Genomic DNA, 17,007 nt, shown 5'->3' with positions numbered 1-17,007 from the left:
CTGTCCGTCTGTCCGTCTGTCCGTCTGTCTGTCCGTCCGTATGTCACAGCCACTTTTCTCCGAAACTATAAGAACTATACTGTTGAAACTTGGTAAGTAGATGTATTCTGTAAACCGCATTAAGATTTTCACACAAAAATAGAAAAAAAACAATAAATTTTTGGGGTTCCCCATACTTCGAACTGAAACTCAATTTTTTTTTTTTCATCAAACCCATACGTGTGGGGTATCTATGGATAGGTCTTCAAAAATGATATTGAGGTTTCTAATATCATTTTTTTCTAAACTGAATAGTTTGCGCGAGAGACACTTCCAAAGTGGTAAAATGTGTGTCCCCCCCCCTGTAACTTCTAAAATAAGAGAATGATAAAACTAAAAAAAATATATGATGTATATTACCATGTAAACTTCCACCGAAAATTGGTTTGAACGAGATCTAGTAAGTAGTTTTTTTTTATACGTCATAAATCGCCTAAATACGGAACCCTTCATGGGCGAGTCCGACTCGCACTTGGCCGCTTTTTTACAGAAAGGTTCATTTTCATTAACGCCATCAGCTCACATATTTGTCATAATCATAACCTGCCCCGGTCTTGTTGTGATGTGACTGCTTCTTTTTTGCACGAATTTTAATTTGCGTTGTTTCGGTTTTGTTTCTTCGCACTTCCAGTGGACATGAGCTGTTCAGCGATTAAATTTGTCGAGTAAGGCTATTCTGGTTTTGAGTTTATGGTTTAAGAATTTATTTCTCCAAAAGAATATTACATTCACTTACATAGAGAAATACAAACAAACATTATATACATTATTTACAGAGTGCACGAATAGCATAAAATATATTCTAGGACTAAGCAAAGCAAATAATTTTTTTATTAAGAATAAGTTTATGTTTTTATTCAAAAATATGTATAAACACTCATATCGGAATTTACTTGTAAAATCATTATAATTTAAATTGGCCGTGAAATGTTGAAATTCTAGTTACTTATTGACAATTGTTTTACTTAAGACAATAAAAGATAATTTTTCTCATGTGATGATTCTTAATAACCTTAGTAACGTGTGACAAGAAAAAGATGATTAACCCAAATTTACATATTTATATTTTCAATCAATTGGGCTTGGAAGTTGTGGCTATCCATAAATAATTGTTTAAATTACATGCTTATTCCCTCTTTTGTTTTACGAAGCCAAATATAATAATTAATAAGTATTGTGTTGGGCCATGTGTGCATCAGCGGAACTATAATTTAATTATGTGAATTATTGTTTTATTTTATTTTACTTACATTTACTATTATTTTTATAAGAAAAAAGAATTTATTGCGAAGCGAAATGAAATTCATAACAAAGCAAATCATACAGAAAGCTCATCCACCTCAGGCTTCGTCAAATTAAAATGCATTTTGTCACATATGTCATCCGCAACACGCATCGTCAAATTATAAAGGAAATTGGTAATTACAAAATACATAATAATAAGCCATAAACCTATATCCTAATCCGGTAAGTACCCGGCACAAATGTCCCCAAAATACCAGCGGCGTTCCCGCGCTGAGCGGCGTTTTTTATAAGTTGTAATTCAATTGACTTCGACTTTATTATTACACTTTTAACATGTAAACTTTTTAAAATTCATGATTAAATGAATATTCTGAATATGTGTGTTACAGAATTGTATTAGGCCATGTCTGTCTGGTGGAGCTACTCGTATGTATGTTTCAATTGTTCCAAAACTGTTAGGAGACCATGTGTGTCTCATCGGAGTCGCGTTATGCTCCAAGTAATTGGTGACATAGGACTCGCGATGGAGCGAGCTGTACCTATATAGATTCACTATAACTTAAATAATGTATTGAATACGAGAATAGCTATCGATATTTAGAAAAATTTTATTTTGTCATTTCATATAACTTAATTAACTTATTGCCTCTTTTGTTTTTCCGACACCACGGAAAATGATGAGAATACCAAGAGGCAAAAAGAACGGAATGATAAAAGGAAGGGGCGCGACGATCCGCCGTCTTTCTTCAATGCCAAAACGCTGTCACAAAACTGGCCAGGATATCGCTGCTGCAGCGTGGGTCATAGAACAAATTCAACCCAGCGCAGCGTCGACTGAGTCGCAGCGCCATCAGACTTGAGCAGACCATGCTACGTATATACGCTACGTAGATATAGATCGGGCTGTGCGATCTGGTAACATCACCGGCAGGATCGACGACTTCAATGCTGGCGCCTGTATACGACAAGCCAGTTACCGGCTTCACGGTAGATGATGTACTGAAGCTTGTGTCCGAGATAGTGAAAAAACGAAATTATATCAGTTAATTATAATCACTCATAGTAATAAATCTTACCCTTAAATGTCATGTAAACTCCCTGCAGTAATAATCATGTCATGTGTTATAATATATATTAGAAAAAGTAATGGGTCTAGTACACTGCCTGGAGGCACTCCGTATTTATGTTTCGACGAGATACAGTCATATTTCAGTTTTCGATTTTGATGATCCTGACTATTTGCTTTCGTCCAGTTAAATAAGATTTTATGAGATCATAAATGTTAAAAAAACATTAAAGCAATTAGATATAGCGTAAGTGATAATACATAATATACATAAAACATGTGCCGTACGGCATAAATAATGTATTGTACTGTAATTGTATTTATTAATGTAATGTAGGTACTTAATTTTAATTTCATTTAATGTCATCGTTAAGTTTTATTGTTTTGTTGAGATTTTATATATATCCTGATTTTTTGTAATTAACTTGTATTTCAATTTGAAAATATTGATAAGTATGTATTTTCATGTTTTAATTTTAATGTGACATTGTTAATTTATGTTTTTATCTATGGGTATTTTTGCCTGAAAGATTTCGATTGATTGATTTATTGATAAACAGAATCAGTAATTATGACAGTCTTAATATTCCTTTATCTAAACTACAACAACAGCGTCAAATGGATTAAAGGGATTGAAGTTATACACCGAATGTGATGATTATTGTAAAATATTCTTTGTTTGTTATTTCTAATATTGAAAATATTGATATGTGTAGTGAAATGTGAATTGAAATTGTAGCAGAGATTTAACCATTTTGTACTCTGGCACAACGACTTTGTTGGTGGAAATGCTGCTTTAAAATGGCAAATTTTTCTTCGAAGTAACTTTCTGATTTACCCCTTTCTTTGGAAACCAAACAATTGTCCCCCTCGCACACGTTGACAAAATTTGTATAGATCTAATTACAATTCGGAAATTGCTACGACAATTTTTACAGCGCAAAAGTTTTACAAGATTTTTTAAATACCCCTAGTTAAACATGTTATCTAAAATCATATAAATATCAGCATAGTAATACAAGATATTACTATGCTGATATTTATATTATGATTTTAGATAACATGTTTAACTTGCATAACATGTTTAAATAATCTTGAAACATCGACTTAAAATGTCAAACCTTATGTTAATCTGTTGATATCTTATCAAAAGTGTAATGAATAGTCTGAACGGCTACTTGCAATGAATCACATAATACAGGTTATTCGCACTAGTTACCACCAAGTTGTTACCAGTGGTAGTTATACTGCGAATTTTTTTCCCACATTTTACCACTGGTAACAACTGGGAAAAATAATTCCCAGTAGTTACCACTAACTCGGTTTGGTGGAAACTATTGAGAATTTTTATTGTACAACACCCTGTACATATTTATATTGTTTTTATTAGTATTGAACTCTAACAATATTTTGGTGGTAACTACTGGGAAAAAAAATCCTACCATTTACCATTGGTAACTACTGCGAATAAAAATTCTCAGTAGTTTCGATCAAACCGAGTTACTGGAAACTACTGGGAATTATTTTTGGTACCAGTGGTGATGGGTGAGAAAAAAATCCCAGTAGTTACCACTGGTAACAACTTGGTGGTAACTAGTGGGAATAACCCCATAAAACATATACTGCGGTACAGTTCCCTGTAATAATTTGTACATGATATCCGTGACTGTACTAAGACGTCTATATGATCGAGGGATTATTAATTTTATTTTTCAAACATATATTCCTCCACATATATTCCACAATTCTTCCATCCGTTTATTTATAACCATATATCAAAACTCTTCAATGTACAAGATATAAATATAGATTGTTTGTTATTTTTTTAAAAATAGTTTAATTTATATTAGCTCATTTATATTTGTAAACTCGTTTTTTATCTGTATTTTTTTTCGCATCATCTTATTGATAAATCTACTGGAATTTCCTAGAGTCCTCACGACACAGGCATGACCTAGTGTGAGGGCTACTGCTAAGCAAATTGTAATATTTTAAGTGAATCTGATTTGTTTTATCCTATATGTTTCATATGCCTGGTAACGAAATAAAAATTTTGTATTTTTTGTATTTTTGTATATCTCGTTTATTCTGGAAAATAAGAAACTTCGAATATTTTTATCCAAATAGAAGGGCTCTATCAACATGGAAATATATAAGGAATTAAAGATACCTATGTACATAAATAAGTTTAATTATGAAAACAATGTTTACAATGTCGTTAACACTTAACTAAGAATTATGGCATACATCGTTGTATACAGTCTCCACATTGGATGATATTATAAATTTATGAATATGACTTTGATTTAAATCAAGACACAGCTTTACTATTTCATTAGAAAAATTCAAAAAAACAATTTTTCGAGACGTTTTGTCTAAGTCTTGAGCAACTGTCATCAGATTTGAAGCTACGGTTGAGTCCATTTTCCTCAAGTTACTTCCGTCTACGACTATAATGTTATTGGAAGCATTATAACTCTGTGCAGCTTTTTGAACTTTTCGTCGAACATGTTCCGCAGCGCAATATGACAGTCTACCATTCAAGGGTATTCTAACAATTTGTCCTTTGTCAGTACTGACTGTGTTTATATCAATTTTTGGTCTTGCTGTTAAGTAAAGCAAAGTGGCTGCCTCTACAATAATACCAACCAATATACCGTATTCCAATCCTAAAAACATCGCAACTCCCATTGTGACAAGTAAGAAAAACAATTCTAGTTTATTATTCCTCCACAGTCTGCCAAATATTGCGAAATCAGTCATCGAGAACATGGCTATCATAATTAAAGCAGCCAAAGAAGCTTTGGGTATAAAGTAAAATGTCGACGCTAGCAAACTGAGTGCAAGAAGGATTATTAGACATGTAACAATGCCTCCTGCAGGGGTTTGTACGCCAGAAGCATGGTTCAATGCCGTTCGTGTAAATGACCCTGTTACTGGCATACTTCCTACAAATGATCCAATAATGTTACAAAGGCCAACAGCTATAATTTCTTGTGTAGCGTCAACAGGTTTCCCTCCTGCAAATGCCTTAGATATTGCTACTGTTTGTAGAATAGCAACCAAAGGGATAACGATTGATTGGAGTCCATATACTTTTAACATGTCTACAAATGAGTAAGTTTCATTACCAACTGTAGTACTAAACGGCGGAAGTGTAAATTTAGGAATGCCTTTTCCAATTTCACCAATCAAAATTAACGGCTCGGTGTCAGTAACGACTTTTAGAGTGTAAGCTATTATCATTCCGACGGTGACAACTATAGCATTACGGCTTAGAGAAATTAACCATTTTAGTTTTTTCACAGTGGCATCGTTGCGACCACATCCTTCACCAAATCTTTTCAGAAGAACAAGAACGCCAATAGACGAGAAGCCGAGTATAGGGTCCCATAGTTTCATAGTTCTGATATTTAATATAAAGTTATACACTGAATGTCCGAAGTTATCACCAGAAGGTCCATCAAGGCCAAATAAAGCTTTTAACTGTGCTGAAGCTATCTGAAGAGCTGCTGCAGTTGTGAATCCGCTTATAACTGGCATCGAAATGAATTCTATTAAGAATCCGAGGTGCAGTATACCAATAGTCAGTTCTACTACTCCAGCTATAAAGGCCATTAAAACCGCAAAATCAGCAGAATAGTTGTATACGTATCTGGCAACCATTGCTGCCATAATAGCAGTTGGTCCAATAGTTACGTTCATGCAGCTTCCAAATATAAGGTACACGATTCCAGTTGTCAGGCTCGCATATAGCCCATATTCAGGGGATAAACCAGCTATAACGGCATAAGCAATGCCTTGAGGGATAGCTGTAAGTGCTACCGTAATCCCAGCGATTATGTCCGGAATGACCTTTGTTGTATTGTATTTCGGCAGCCATTCTACTATTGGAAGTCGCTTCTTCACAGTTTCAGCATTACACAAATTCTTCTTGCACCTTATTCGTTTTCGTACGCCATTTGTATTTTCGCTATGATTAACTGGTAAAATAGTCATTTTAAGCAATGTGATCTGGAGCAGATTGCCAAATGTACTATATATTGCAAAACTGCAAAATGTACTATATACCCATGCACCGACGCTTCGGTGATATTCGGCTTTCGGATATCTCATGATAATTAGATAACGATAAGCGTCGCTTGACTATCGCCAATACACTTCAAAAATTACAAGAAAGTCCCTAATTCATTTAAGGTAATCGCAGCTGTCAACGCTTCACCAAAAATCTGCAGGTATTGCCGACCTATTAAACTAATTATGTATATATGTTTTCGATGCCTGAACTAGTTCAGAGGTAGGTTCCTTCCACAAGCGTTTGTTCCTTGAGTATCGGGTACTTTTACGTTAGTTTGAGTGGTAGTCCGAAAAAAAAATACGCCAATCAAGCCGCGGCAGGCGTGTACGCAAGTCTTGTCATACTGGCGCTTGTACCTTAGTACGTGACTTTTCTGTTTAAGACATTTATTTTAACAATTGACTCCTGTACTTTACCTTTATTACTAAATGTGTTCTTTCTATTGTAAATTCTTGATTTTGTATAACAATTTATTTAAAAAAATTCACAGATTTCGTGCCTCACACGACTATCGAGCAGATTGGAAATGAATCTACGGAATTCGAAAAAATATTGTCGCTGAGCGACGACAAAATCGCGATAAGGAAAAGGTTACATAATAAAACTACAACGTTGAATGATAATTATTTTATTTTTAGATTAACACAAGTATCCTGGACATAACGCCTGTGAACAAACAAATTGCAAAATTTCCACACGCGTATCGAAGTTTCAATAATTGTCGCCGTGGCGTATAAGTATACTACATATTTCATTTTTCGATTAATAAGCAGGATATATTAATGTTCAAAGTACAAGAAAATTATTACACGACAAATCCGTAGTTAACTCGAGAAGTGATAGCCACATCGTCGTTATCGTCACTCGAGTCTTGATCGGCAGCGGCCCATTTGCTGCAAGATATGAAATTTTTCTTGACAGCAGTTTGACACGACGAGACATGACCAAAACAGCGTGTGCCTATGCTGCAACAAACCTGAGTTTCACAAAATACTGCCAGGGTTTAGCTACAGATCTATCTTGGCTATCCCCCAAGTGCTCAACAAGATGAGTCGGATGACCAAAACAGCATGTGCCTTTGTTGCTATAATTTTAGCAGTTCCAAGCAAATGTAACACAAAAACTGTTTCTCAAACTAAAAATACCCGATTTAAGTTTGCTAACACAATCAGTTCATCAGCGTCGGATGACCAAAACAGCGTTTGCCTATATTGCACCAAACCTGAGTTCCAACAGGTACTACCAGGGTTCAGCATCAGCTGTCTTGGGTAATGCTCTTCCAAAAATGCTCATTAAGACGTGTCAGATGACCAAAACAGCGTGTGCCTATGTTGCACCAAACCTGAGTTCCGCTAGGTACAACCAGAGTTCAGCATCAGCTCTATCTTGGGTACTACTCTCCTAAGTGCTCATCAAGACGAGTCGGATGACCAAAACAGCGTGTGCCTATGTTGCAACAAACCTGAGTTCCACTAGGTACAGCCAAGGTTCAGCATCAGCTCTATCTTGGGTACTACTCTCCTAAATGCTCATGAAGATGAGTCGGATGACCAAAACAGCATGTGTCTTTGTTGCTATAATTTGTTTATAATTTTAGCAGTTCCAAGCAAAAGTAACACTAAAACTGTTTCTCAAACTGAAAATACCCGAGTTAAGTTTGCTGATTCATCAGCAGGGGTCGGACAAAAAGTGCGGATGACGTCAAACCACTTATAGGATGATTTCAAATAGTATTTTTGATTTTCATAAACAATTATCACTTATCATTTATCAACCTCTTTATTAAACGATATCGCCACTTGAAATGAGTAAGTACGTTTTTGACTGACACATTGTCAATCAGATGAACATTAAATTGACTTCGTTATTGTTTAGCTATTGTATCTTCACGATTATATTTAGCTAAAATTTATATTTACTAATGTATAAGAAAACGCTCTAAAATGTCATCTTTACTCGAATATTGTGGCAAGTTTCGTGAAATTTATTTTATTCACTACATCACCCTACCACCTGTATTATTAATTCCATGGATTTATTTACGATTATTTTGTTACTTCATTAATACTACTTTGTTACTACATGTCACACGGAAGTTTAAATACAAACTCAAACATCATCCTGTGTGCAAGATTACGTCATTTTTACGTCATCCGCACTTTTTGTCCGACCCCTGTTCATCAGCGTCACAGAACAGGCGAGTAAATTGACCTCCGCAGTAAATATACAGCAAGATGAATGTTCCAGTATTCACAGAAAATAAACTTAAATGCTATATTGGGAATCAAACCGGGCGAAGCGAGGTGGATCAGAAATCAGAATCCAAAATTTTAACCCACTTTTGTTTTCATCGTTGTTGATGGCGTAAGTGCCATCGACAATATAGAAATTGAAAATTCGTTGTCTGAGTACCCACAACACAAGCCTTCTTGAGCTTACTGTGGGGCTTAGTCAATTTGTGTAAGAATATCCAATTTTTTTTACTACTAACGCCATCTGTTAGAAAAATAAATAATTAACATTAGCACGAATGTTAAGAGGCCGGTATCGATTTTAGTCGCAAAAATGTAAAATTGATAGATTTAGTCGATGAAATTGTCCACCTTTTGTTACGTTATAGAAATAACATGGTATTTATTAGTACGTCTTCTTATCTTGCATTTGTATAGATATTTTTTTTGAAAACTGACTCACTAATTTAGTAATGATTTTTTTTCTGAGGGACGTTTAGGTAAACGCGCGTAAAGCACTGATTTAGTCGATATTATTTGTAAATTTCGTAAAGTTTGGACTGCTAAAAATGGTAATTTTGTATTACACATATCCTGTACTCCAACTTTCATAGACTACATTTACGTTATATGATATTGAACCAGAGTAAATGAAAGTTAGACGAAATCAATTTTTATTTATGTCAATTGTTATATGATATTCAGGGGTCGGACAAAAAGTGCGGATGACGTAAAAATGACGTAATCTTGCACACAGGATGATGTTTGAGTTTGTATTTAAACTTCCGTGTGACATGTAGTAACAAAGTAGTATTAATGAAGTAACAAAATAATCGTAAATAAATCCATGGAATTAATAATACAGGTGGTAGGGTGATGTAGTGAATAAAATAAATTTCACGAAACTTGCCACAATATTCGAGTAAAGATGACATTTTAGAGCGTTTTCTTATACATTAGTAAATATAAATTTTAGCTAAATATAATCGTGAAGATACAATAGCTAAACAATAACGAAGTCAATTTATTGTTCATCTGATTGACAATGTGTCAGTCAAAAACGTACTTACTCATTTCAAGTGGCGATATCGTTTAATAAAGAGGTTGATAAATGATAAGTGATAATTGTTTATGAAAATCAAAAATACTATTTGAAATCATCCTATAAGTGGTTTGACGTCATCCGCACTTTTTGTCCGACCCCTGATGATATTGAACAAGAGTAAATGAAAGTTAGACGAAATCAATTTTCAACAGAAATTACTTCAAAAAAAGTGAACATTTTTCGTAAAAATCGACTTAATTTCAACGTAATTTTGATACTTTGTCTGAAACTGTTTTTATACATCATTTTTTATAATTGAAGGGATGTTTACAAAAACAACATAACTGACTACACTGGTTGACACCTGAAACGATTAACAATGTTCTTAAAAAAGTGTCAACTGCTCTAAGCAGTTATGTTGTTTTTGTAAACATCCCTTTAATTTACCACTATAATATTTTGATGAATTTTTAAAAACTGCCCCTTCTCATCATATATTGCTGGTGACGCTGGTGGTGGTTTTCGGGACCTCGTTATTAAAAGGCAAGATGAGAAAACGTGCTGATATAAACCAATACATACTTGTTATTTAGATATTACGTAACAAAAGGAGTACAATTTCAACGACTAAATCTATCAATTTTACATTTTGGCTCTAAAATCGACAACGGGCTCTTAATTCATTATTTTTCTAACAGATGGCGTTAGTAGTAATACAGTGTTATTCCTTTATTTTATTTTTATAGGTTTATAAAATGATGAGCTGTTTGAGCGACCTTAAATAAAAAAAAGGTACCATTATAATTAGGGTAGCAATACTGTTTACGCTCGTGGGCGACCGCCACTTGTAGTTGTTTGTAGCCTTTGTAGGTATGATTTTCGTAGCAATTGCGGTTGGTTCGCATTGTCTCGAGCGGAATCGTAAACCTCTAGATCAGTTGTGTCCCCGTCACTGGCTATGAAGAAGGTAAATAAATCAATATTTTAACTATACACCATCTGCATTATAATAGTAGTTTATGTGACTGCTACATAATGAGAGGCATTAAAATACGAGTGTGAGTTTAAGAAACGAACGTTAGTGAGTTTCTTAAAAGGATCACACGAGTATTTTAATGCCTAATTATGTACAGTTACATACACTACTTTATCTAAACACATACTTAAAACTAACTAAAAGATAAACCGTACGTCAAATGGTGGTGAATGAAAACTTTTTTCACGCATGTCACACATCCGTAGTTTTTTTTAATTCCTAGACAAAAGAATGAAGTCCCTATTCTCATGTCACTCGAGATCAAATATCGTGCGGTTTATATTAAAAAAACATACTAAATTGACGTTTCGTATCGATAACTGTTGTAATATCTATGGATACTAGAATAGAGACCCACTTGAGTTTTGACTGCTGTTCCAAATTTAAACTCATAACCTTACAAAAATCTATAACGTTACCTATGTACTCGTACATTAAAGTACAAATTTTCCTACTACCACAGACAAGAAAATTCTCATAGTAAAATTGGTTGTAATAAAGCTTGTCATTTCCTACGGTTTCTGAACGCATTATAGAGCACTAATGACATGTGTGTAGATAAAAAATATATCTTAGACATTGATTTTTCGCGCATCAATGCTACTTGCAACCGTAATTTGTAATCTAATGTTTATTTGAACTACAGTGTGACATGATCTCATGTTGGAAAAAAATATGGTTGCAAAATTTTACAATAACTAGATATTTCAGATGACAGATAGATATATTTCCCATGATCAAAACCTTTCAGTCTGCGTACACGAATACACGACAAGCTCCAGGAATTTGCAACATTTTTTACAGAAAGGTTCATTTTCATTAACGCCATCAGCTCACATATTTGTCATAACCTGCCCCGGCCTTGTTGTGACTGCTTCTTTTGCGCACGAATTTTAATTTGCGTTGTTTCGGTTTTGTTTCTTCACATTTCCAGTGGACATTAGCTATTCAGTGATTAAATTTGTCGAGTATGGCTATGGTTTTTAGTCTGAGCTTTTTAAAAAAATATACCTAACTGTCATATCTTATATTGATTTGACGATTGTAAACATACATAATTATTTAAATTAGCCACTAAATGTAAACAGTTTAATTAATGATTGTCAAATGTTATAAAAGTAAATTGAAGCTTATCATATTTTCAGTTCTCATGTATGCTTAGATGACAAACGGCCCCACTATTTTAAGTTCTTTAAATAATCAAATATACGCCGCCATTCGTCGCATAACGAAAATTTATGTTCGCCCTGCCGCGTCTAGACGATTCGGCACACGGACCCATCCCAGACTCTCTAATTCCCTCGCTATATTCAAAACCAATACTCGAGAATAATCGCGATTGACATTTTTAGATTCATCAATTATTTCAAATACTGCGATCGATTTCACTACGATCTTTGCACTGCATTTTTAAGTAGGTATCTTCTTTTTCGATCCCTGTATTAAAGAGTCAGGACGTCCAGTGTTTGCATTCTTTCTTTTTATGATTTTGATCTATACGGATTTTTATCAGATCTTTTAACTCGGCTTGTACATTAATCGATTAAGAGATGATTGGAGCGTATAATTTTATCTGAAATAAACAGCTTCAGTTTGATGAAATTTATTAACGATACGTTATAAAATGTATTATCTGTAGCAAGCCTTCGACGAAATTGCATCCGACCAAGCATAAATATCTATTAAGCCGCGAAGAGCTACATTTTTCAATGGAAGCGTATCTAAATAAAGCAATTGTGATGTCTGAGAACAAATACAGCTCCTCGGTAAACAAGGGTTGTTTAAGACGGACTAGTAAATCATAAAATGGAGATTTTGGTTTGTGTTTATCTTCATTAATAAACACCCTCAAGGTTTTTGAATGCTATCTGAAAAGAGACCGAACGAAAAGTTATTTTAAAATTTCATAACACGTTTTTTCGCATCGTTTTTCAAACCCTTAGGCGACGGTATTGGGAGTGCAAGAGGTGCGAGGAAATGATATAGCTTCTAAGGTCCAATGTCAGACAATAGGTAGCATTCATACGGACCGCGCGCGTTGAATACAAACAGCCTAATTATATAATCGCCAGGAATACCAAGATGGCGGCGTTGCTTGAAGTTCCGGCTTCAAACTGTACTTTCAGCTTCACACTTGAATAGTTTTTGTAACAGTCGTAGAACTTTGCGCATAGTATTTTTTATATAACTATTTATTCAAAATGTTATGAAGTGGCTTACAGAAATAATATCTCCTTTAGAGTGATAAGATATTCACAAAAAGATAAAATATGTCTTAAACATCGCTATTTAAAGGTAAAGTCTACCTAACTATATTATTGTAGGTATGTACGAGATGGAGTTCTCAGGCTTATCTAAATAAACCAAGATCAATAAATCGAAAGTAGCATCTTTATCGCGAAGGTAAGAAAGTAAATACGTATTTCCCTAAACTTAGGCTCACTTCGAAACTTAATGGCATTTCATTATATCGTTAGATAGGCTTAGGCCGGTTCCGCGGTGAGTTATGGTTATTTGAATTGTGCGAAACAAAATAAATTTACTGAACGTGCTCTATGCCGTTCTGCTCTTTGCATTTTTGAGTGCTTATTTCGAGTAGGATAAAAGTTTACGTTATTTATGGGACGCCTCTAAGATTTAATGTGAACTCAAACGGCGATAATGTGACTTTCGAATGAATGTTTTTACCGGAACGGAGCGCGTTTAAACTTATGTTAATAAACGTTGGATTTGTATAATAGCGTGTATTGAAAATCTAAATTACAAATGCGAATGTTCATCAAATAACAAGCCTCATTTCCCGGGTCCGTAACATTGCTTTATTGTCCATAAGTAGCCGAATATCCTCTCGCATGTGACTAGGTTACTACCGTTACTATTTCCTCCCCATCCGTTATCCGGGTTGTATCCCGTTACCCGAACCATTTAGTGTAATGCGCGGTTTGTCCGGATTGACAGCCCGCTCCGCTAACTACCGGAGTCTTAACGATAGTTTGAATTTATATCCGAACAATATGCGTATTAATTAAATCAATTTAAATTTATTACTGCACACTGATTGCTTACTCGTATATTCAATGATAAATAAACGTCGACTGAACTTAATATCGTATTGATATAATAAGTAGTTATATGTTTGTTTGATCTTGCAATTTGCATATTACCTCAAATTAATTTACCCTGTCTAAATAGAGTTAAGCTACCCCATATAACCTACATTTATTTTCGGATAATAAACTCATAACCGGTAACGGAGAACAAGACATGTAGGGTTCGGCTGCCCGTGTGTTGCGAAAAGGGCGGATTAAGTCTGCAGTAAAATTTGTTAAAGAGGAGTGTAGGATACGGGTGCCTCACGGCTATACAAGGTGACCAGGTACAATTGGCCTCTTATAGAAACAAGGATCGGGGCTTGCGTAGTTGCTAAGTGAGAGGCATGGCGGGTCTTTTTAAAGTGGTGATAGGAACATCATACAGGCGGCCGCGGACGGACGGCCAGGCTCGCCCCGCAACTATCTCCCACTTGCAGACACGAACACTATAATCCCCGATAAAGCCCGCACATTTACATTCAATTCTAATTCAGGCCCACTGCTACTTTGCTCTGATTGCCCGTTACTTGTCGTCGTTGATTAAAATTTAGCTAGAGATCCTATTTAATGCTACATGATAAACGTGTTTTGCGCATTACAGTGCTCCTTGTTTAATTGATAGACCACGCATATGTAGGTTGAAGACGATATTCACTTGCGTAAATTCGCATTTTAATCATTTTGGAATTCTTATTTTTTCTCCTATAATTCAGCAGAATGACTATTAGTGGCGACTTCAAGCCGCGTTGCTATAACATGACATATTCTAAAAAGAAAGAAGAAAAAACAATCTCAAAACACTAAATGCCTATGAGAGTACATAGGTATACGTGAACACGGAAAATTAAACATTTCAAAGTCAAAGGACACTTAATTGAGTTTGTTCAGGACAAAACAAAGAACAAGAACTTTTAAATTGAACGTCCACGAAGTGTTGGCAACATGTTGATCTTTGCCAACTGTGTTGCTTAGGGCTACCTGTAGTCCTGAGTTAATATTTTCTTTGCAGAAAGCCTTTTGAACATCTATTAAAGTGCGGTAATAACTGATCAGCAAAAAGATAAATTGTTTTATAGAAAAATATCTTATAGCTGTGTATATATATTATTGTAATAATAACGTCGAATAACAAATTTAGAACATCTGTGAAAGACAACGGAATTTCACACATATAATTTACATTATTTCAGAGATATAATACTTAACATACCTACTTTGTATTAGGTACCTACGTCATAGAATATAATTCAGTTTTATGATACGTATTCATCAATAACAAGCAATATACATAAATAACTAACTTTACAAATAACAGTATCCGTGAAACATCAACTTTTTATTGTCGTTTGATATTTCTATTACACCTATGATAAAATGTTATGAGCACAAAAAGGAAAGGTAAAGCATGGGGAGCGCCAAAAATGTTTTGTTTGCTTTTTTATTTAGAAACTTTGGTTACGGTGATACTATGGTACAATGTGTATCACAAAACCAATCACCCTTTATTTCATAAATCGGCATACGACTGACTAGGTAGGTAAAGCAACTTGGCAACAGCATTGTATTTTGTTAAAAAAATTGGGGGCACGGTTTCCGCTCCAGCAATATCAACAATTTAATTAATTGATTAGCTAAAGGCTCTTCTAAAACAAGCCTCAAGAAAAGCAAAGTAGCAAAGATTTATTTTACTTTTGGTAGCAATTAGCGTTGAAAGTGAAAAATCTTCGGAAACTTCCCGGCTTTCTTATTGCTGCTTTAAATTGGCAAATTTTTCTTCGAAGAAACTTTCTGATTTACCCCTTTCTTTGGTAACCAAACAATTGTCCCCCTCGCATACGTTGACAAAATTTGTATAGATCTATTAACAGTTTGGAAATTACTACGATAATTTACAGCGCAAAAGTTTTAGAAGATTTTTTAAAATAAACACTATCTACAAGATATCACTATGCTGATATTTGTATCATGATTATGGATGATAGTTCGATTCGAGATGACATGTTTAACTCACTGAAACATCACATTAAAATGTCAAACCTTATCTTTATCTGTTGGTATCTTATCAAAACTGCTGTGAATATGTTGTGAACGGGTATTTGGAATGAATCACATAAAAGATACTGCGGTACATTAATCTGTAATAATTTCTTGAACAACGAAGCTTATAACAGTAAACGCAAAATACTACCATATAGTAGGTAATTGTTTTGACTCTACTCTCTAGAAATAAGATATTAATTCTACGTTGTAAGGTGCAGCGGGGCAATCCTGACTGCGGGAAATTTCAACTAATTGAAATATCTTCCATATTTTACATTATTAATTACTATGGTGTCATATATGTCCAAATAGCGGAAAAGCTTGCTCATAATTTCATCGTAGATGGTTTTGATAGACCAAATACTCTGTGATCTATGCGGCTATTTTGTTTTCGACAAAATTCCTTGTGTGACGTGCCAGTTGACTATTATATATAGACCAAATATTCTATAAAAATAGGGGTTTCTAATGTGTTTTTATAAGTTTTTCAAAGGTGAGTCGCTTATTTATAGCCTATCTATGTTAATATGCCACTTAATCTAATGTTGTGTACTTAATGTTATTTTGGCGATACTTAGTTTAAATTACCCTTCTAAAATTGAGATGTCGGCTAATTTCGACTGTTTGGTAACTGAAATTACCCCTCTATTTTATATCAAATTGAAAAAACACTAGTGATGTACAAGGTTCGAGGTTTTTATCGATGTAAATACCTCATTTAAAAATACTGACTCTGTAAAGGACTATATTTTTATTTTATTATAATTTTACACTAAATTACACTGTGGTAATAGTAATATAGATTTTTTTAATCGCAAGAAATGTGTTAACCTGTAGACAAATTATCGATTGATTTTTAATAGACACTAGTCCCATCTCTATTTACTATGAAGACCTGTTGAAATTACCCCCCTAAAATCGGAAAAGTTTTTTTTTGCCATATTAAACGTAGCTATACATAAATAAACGGGTTCAATTTAGATCCCTTACGCTATGACTAATCACATGAGCTCAGGTTTAGCAGTGCAAGTTCACTGTGACGAAACTTATTATCAATAGTTGCAATTGCTATTTTATATAAAATGCTCATTTTAAAGTATACAGACTCAACATTTTTGGATGTGAGTCTTATTAA

At 34.3% G+C, this 17,007-nt stretch overlaps 1 protein-coding gene and 1 long non-coding RNA gene across 3 annotated transcripts in view; both read right to left on the bottom strand.

Annotated features, from left to right (window-relative positions):
* Window positions 1-17,007, bottom strand: part of LOC134649539 (uncharacterized) — a 405,305-nt gene that overhangs the window by 223,606 nt on the left and 164,692 nt on the right. The window lies entirely within an intron of this gene.
* Window positions 4,574-6,393, bottom strand: LOC134653591 (sodium-independent sulfate anion transporter-like). Its single transcript, XM_063508991.1, has one exon. It carries the CDS (start codon window positions 6,347-6,349, stop codon window positions 4,580-4,582), a length of 1,770 nt encoding a protein of 589 aa, XP_063365061.1. The 5' UTR covers window positions 6,350-6,393; the 3' UTR covers window positions 4,574-4,579.

The sequence above is a fragment of the Cydia amplana genome, chromosome 1, assembly GCF_948474715.1.
Source record: "Cydia amplana chromosome 1, ilCydAmpl1.1, whole genome shotgun sequence".
In the NCBI taxonomy this organism is placed as follows: Eukaryota; Metazoa; Arthropoda; class Insecta; order Lepidoptera; family Tortricidae; genus Cydia; species Cydia amplana.
The sequence above is the reverse complement of the archived record's forward strand: the minus strand, read 5'-3'. Positions and strand labels throughout refer to the sequence as shown.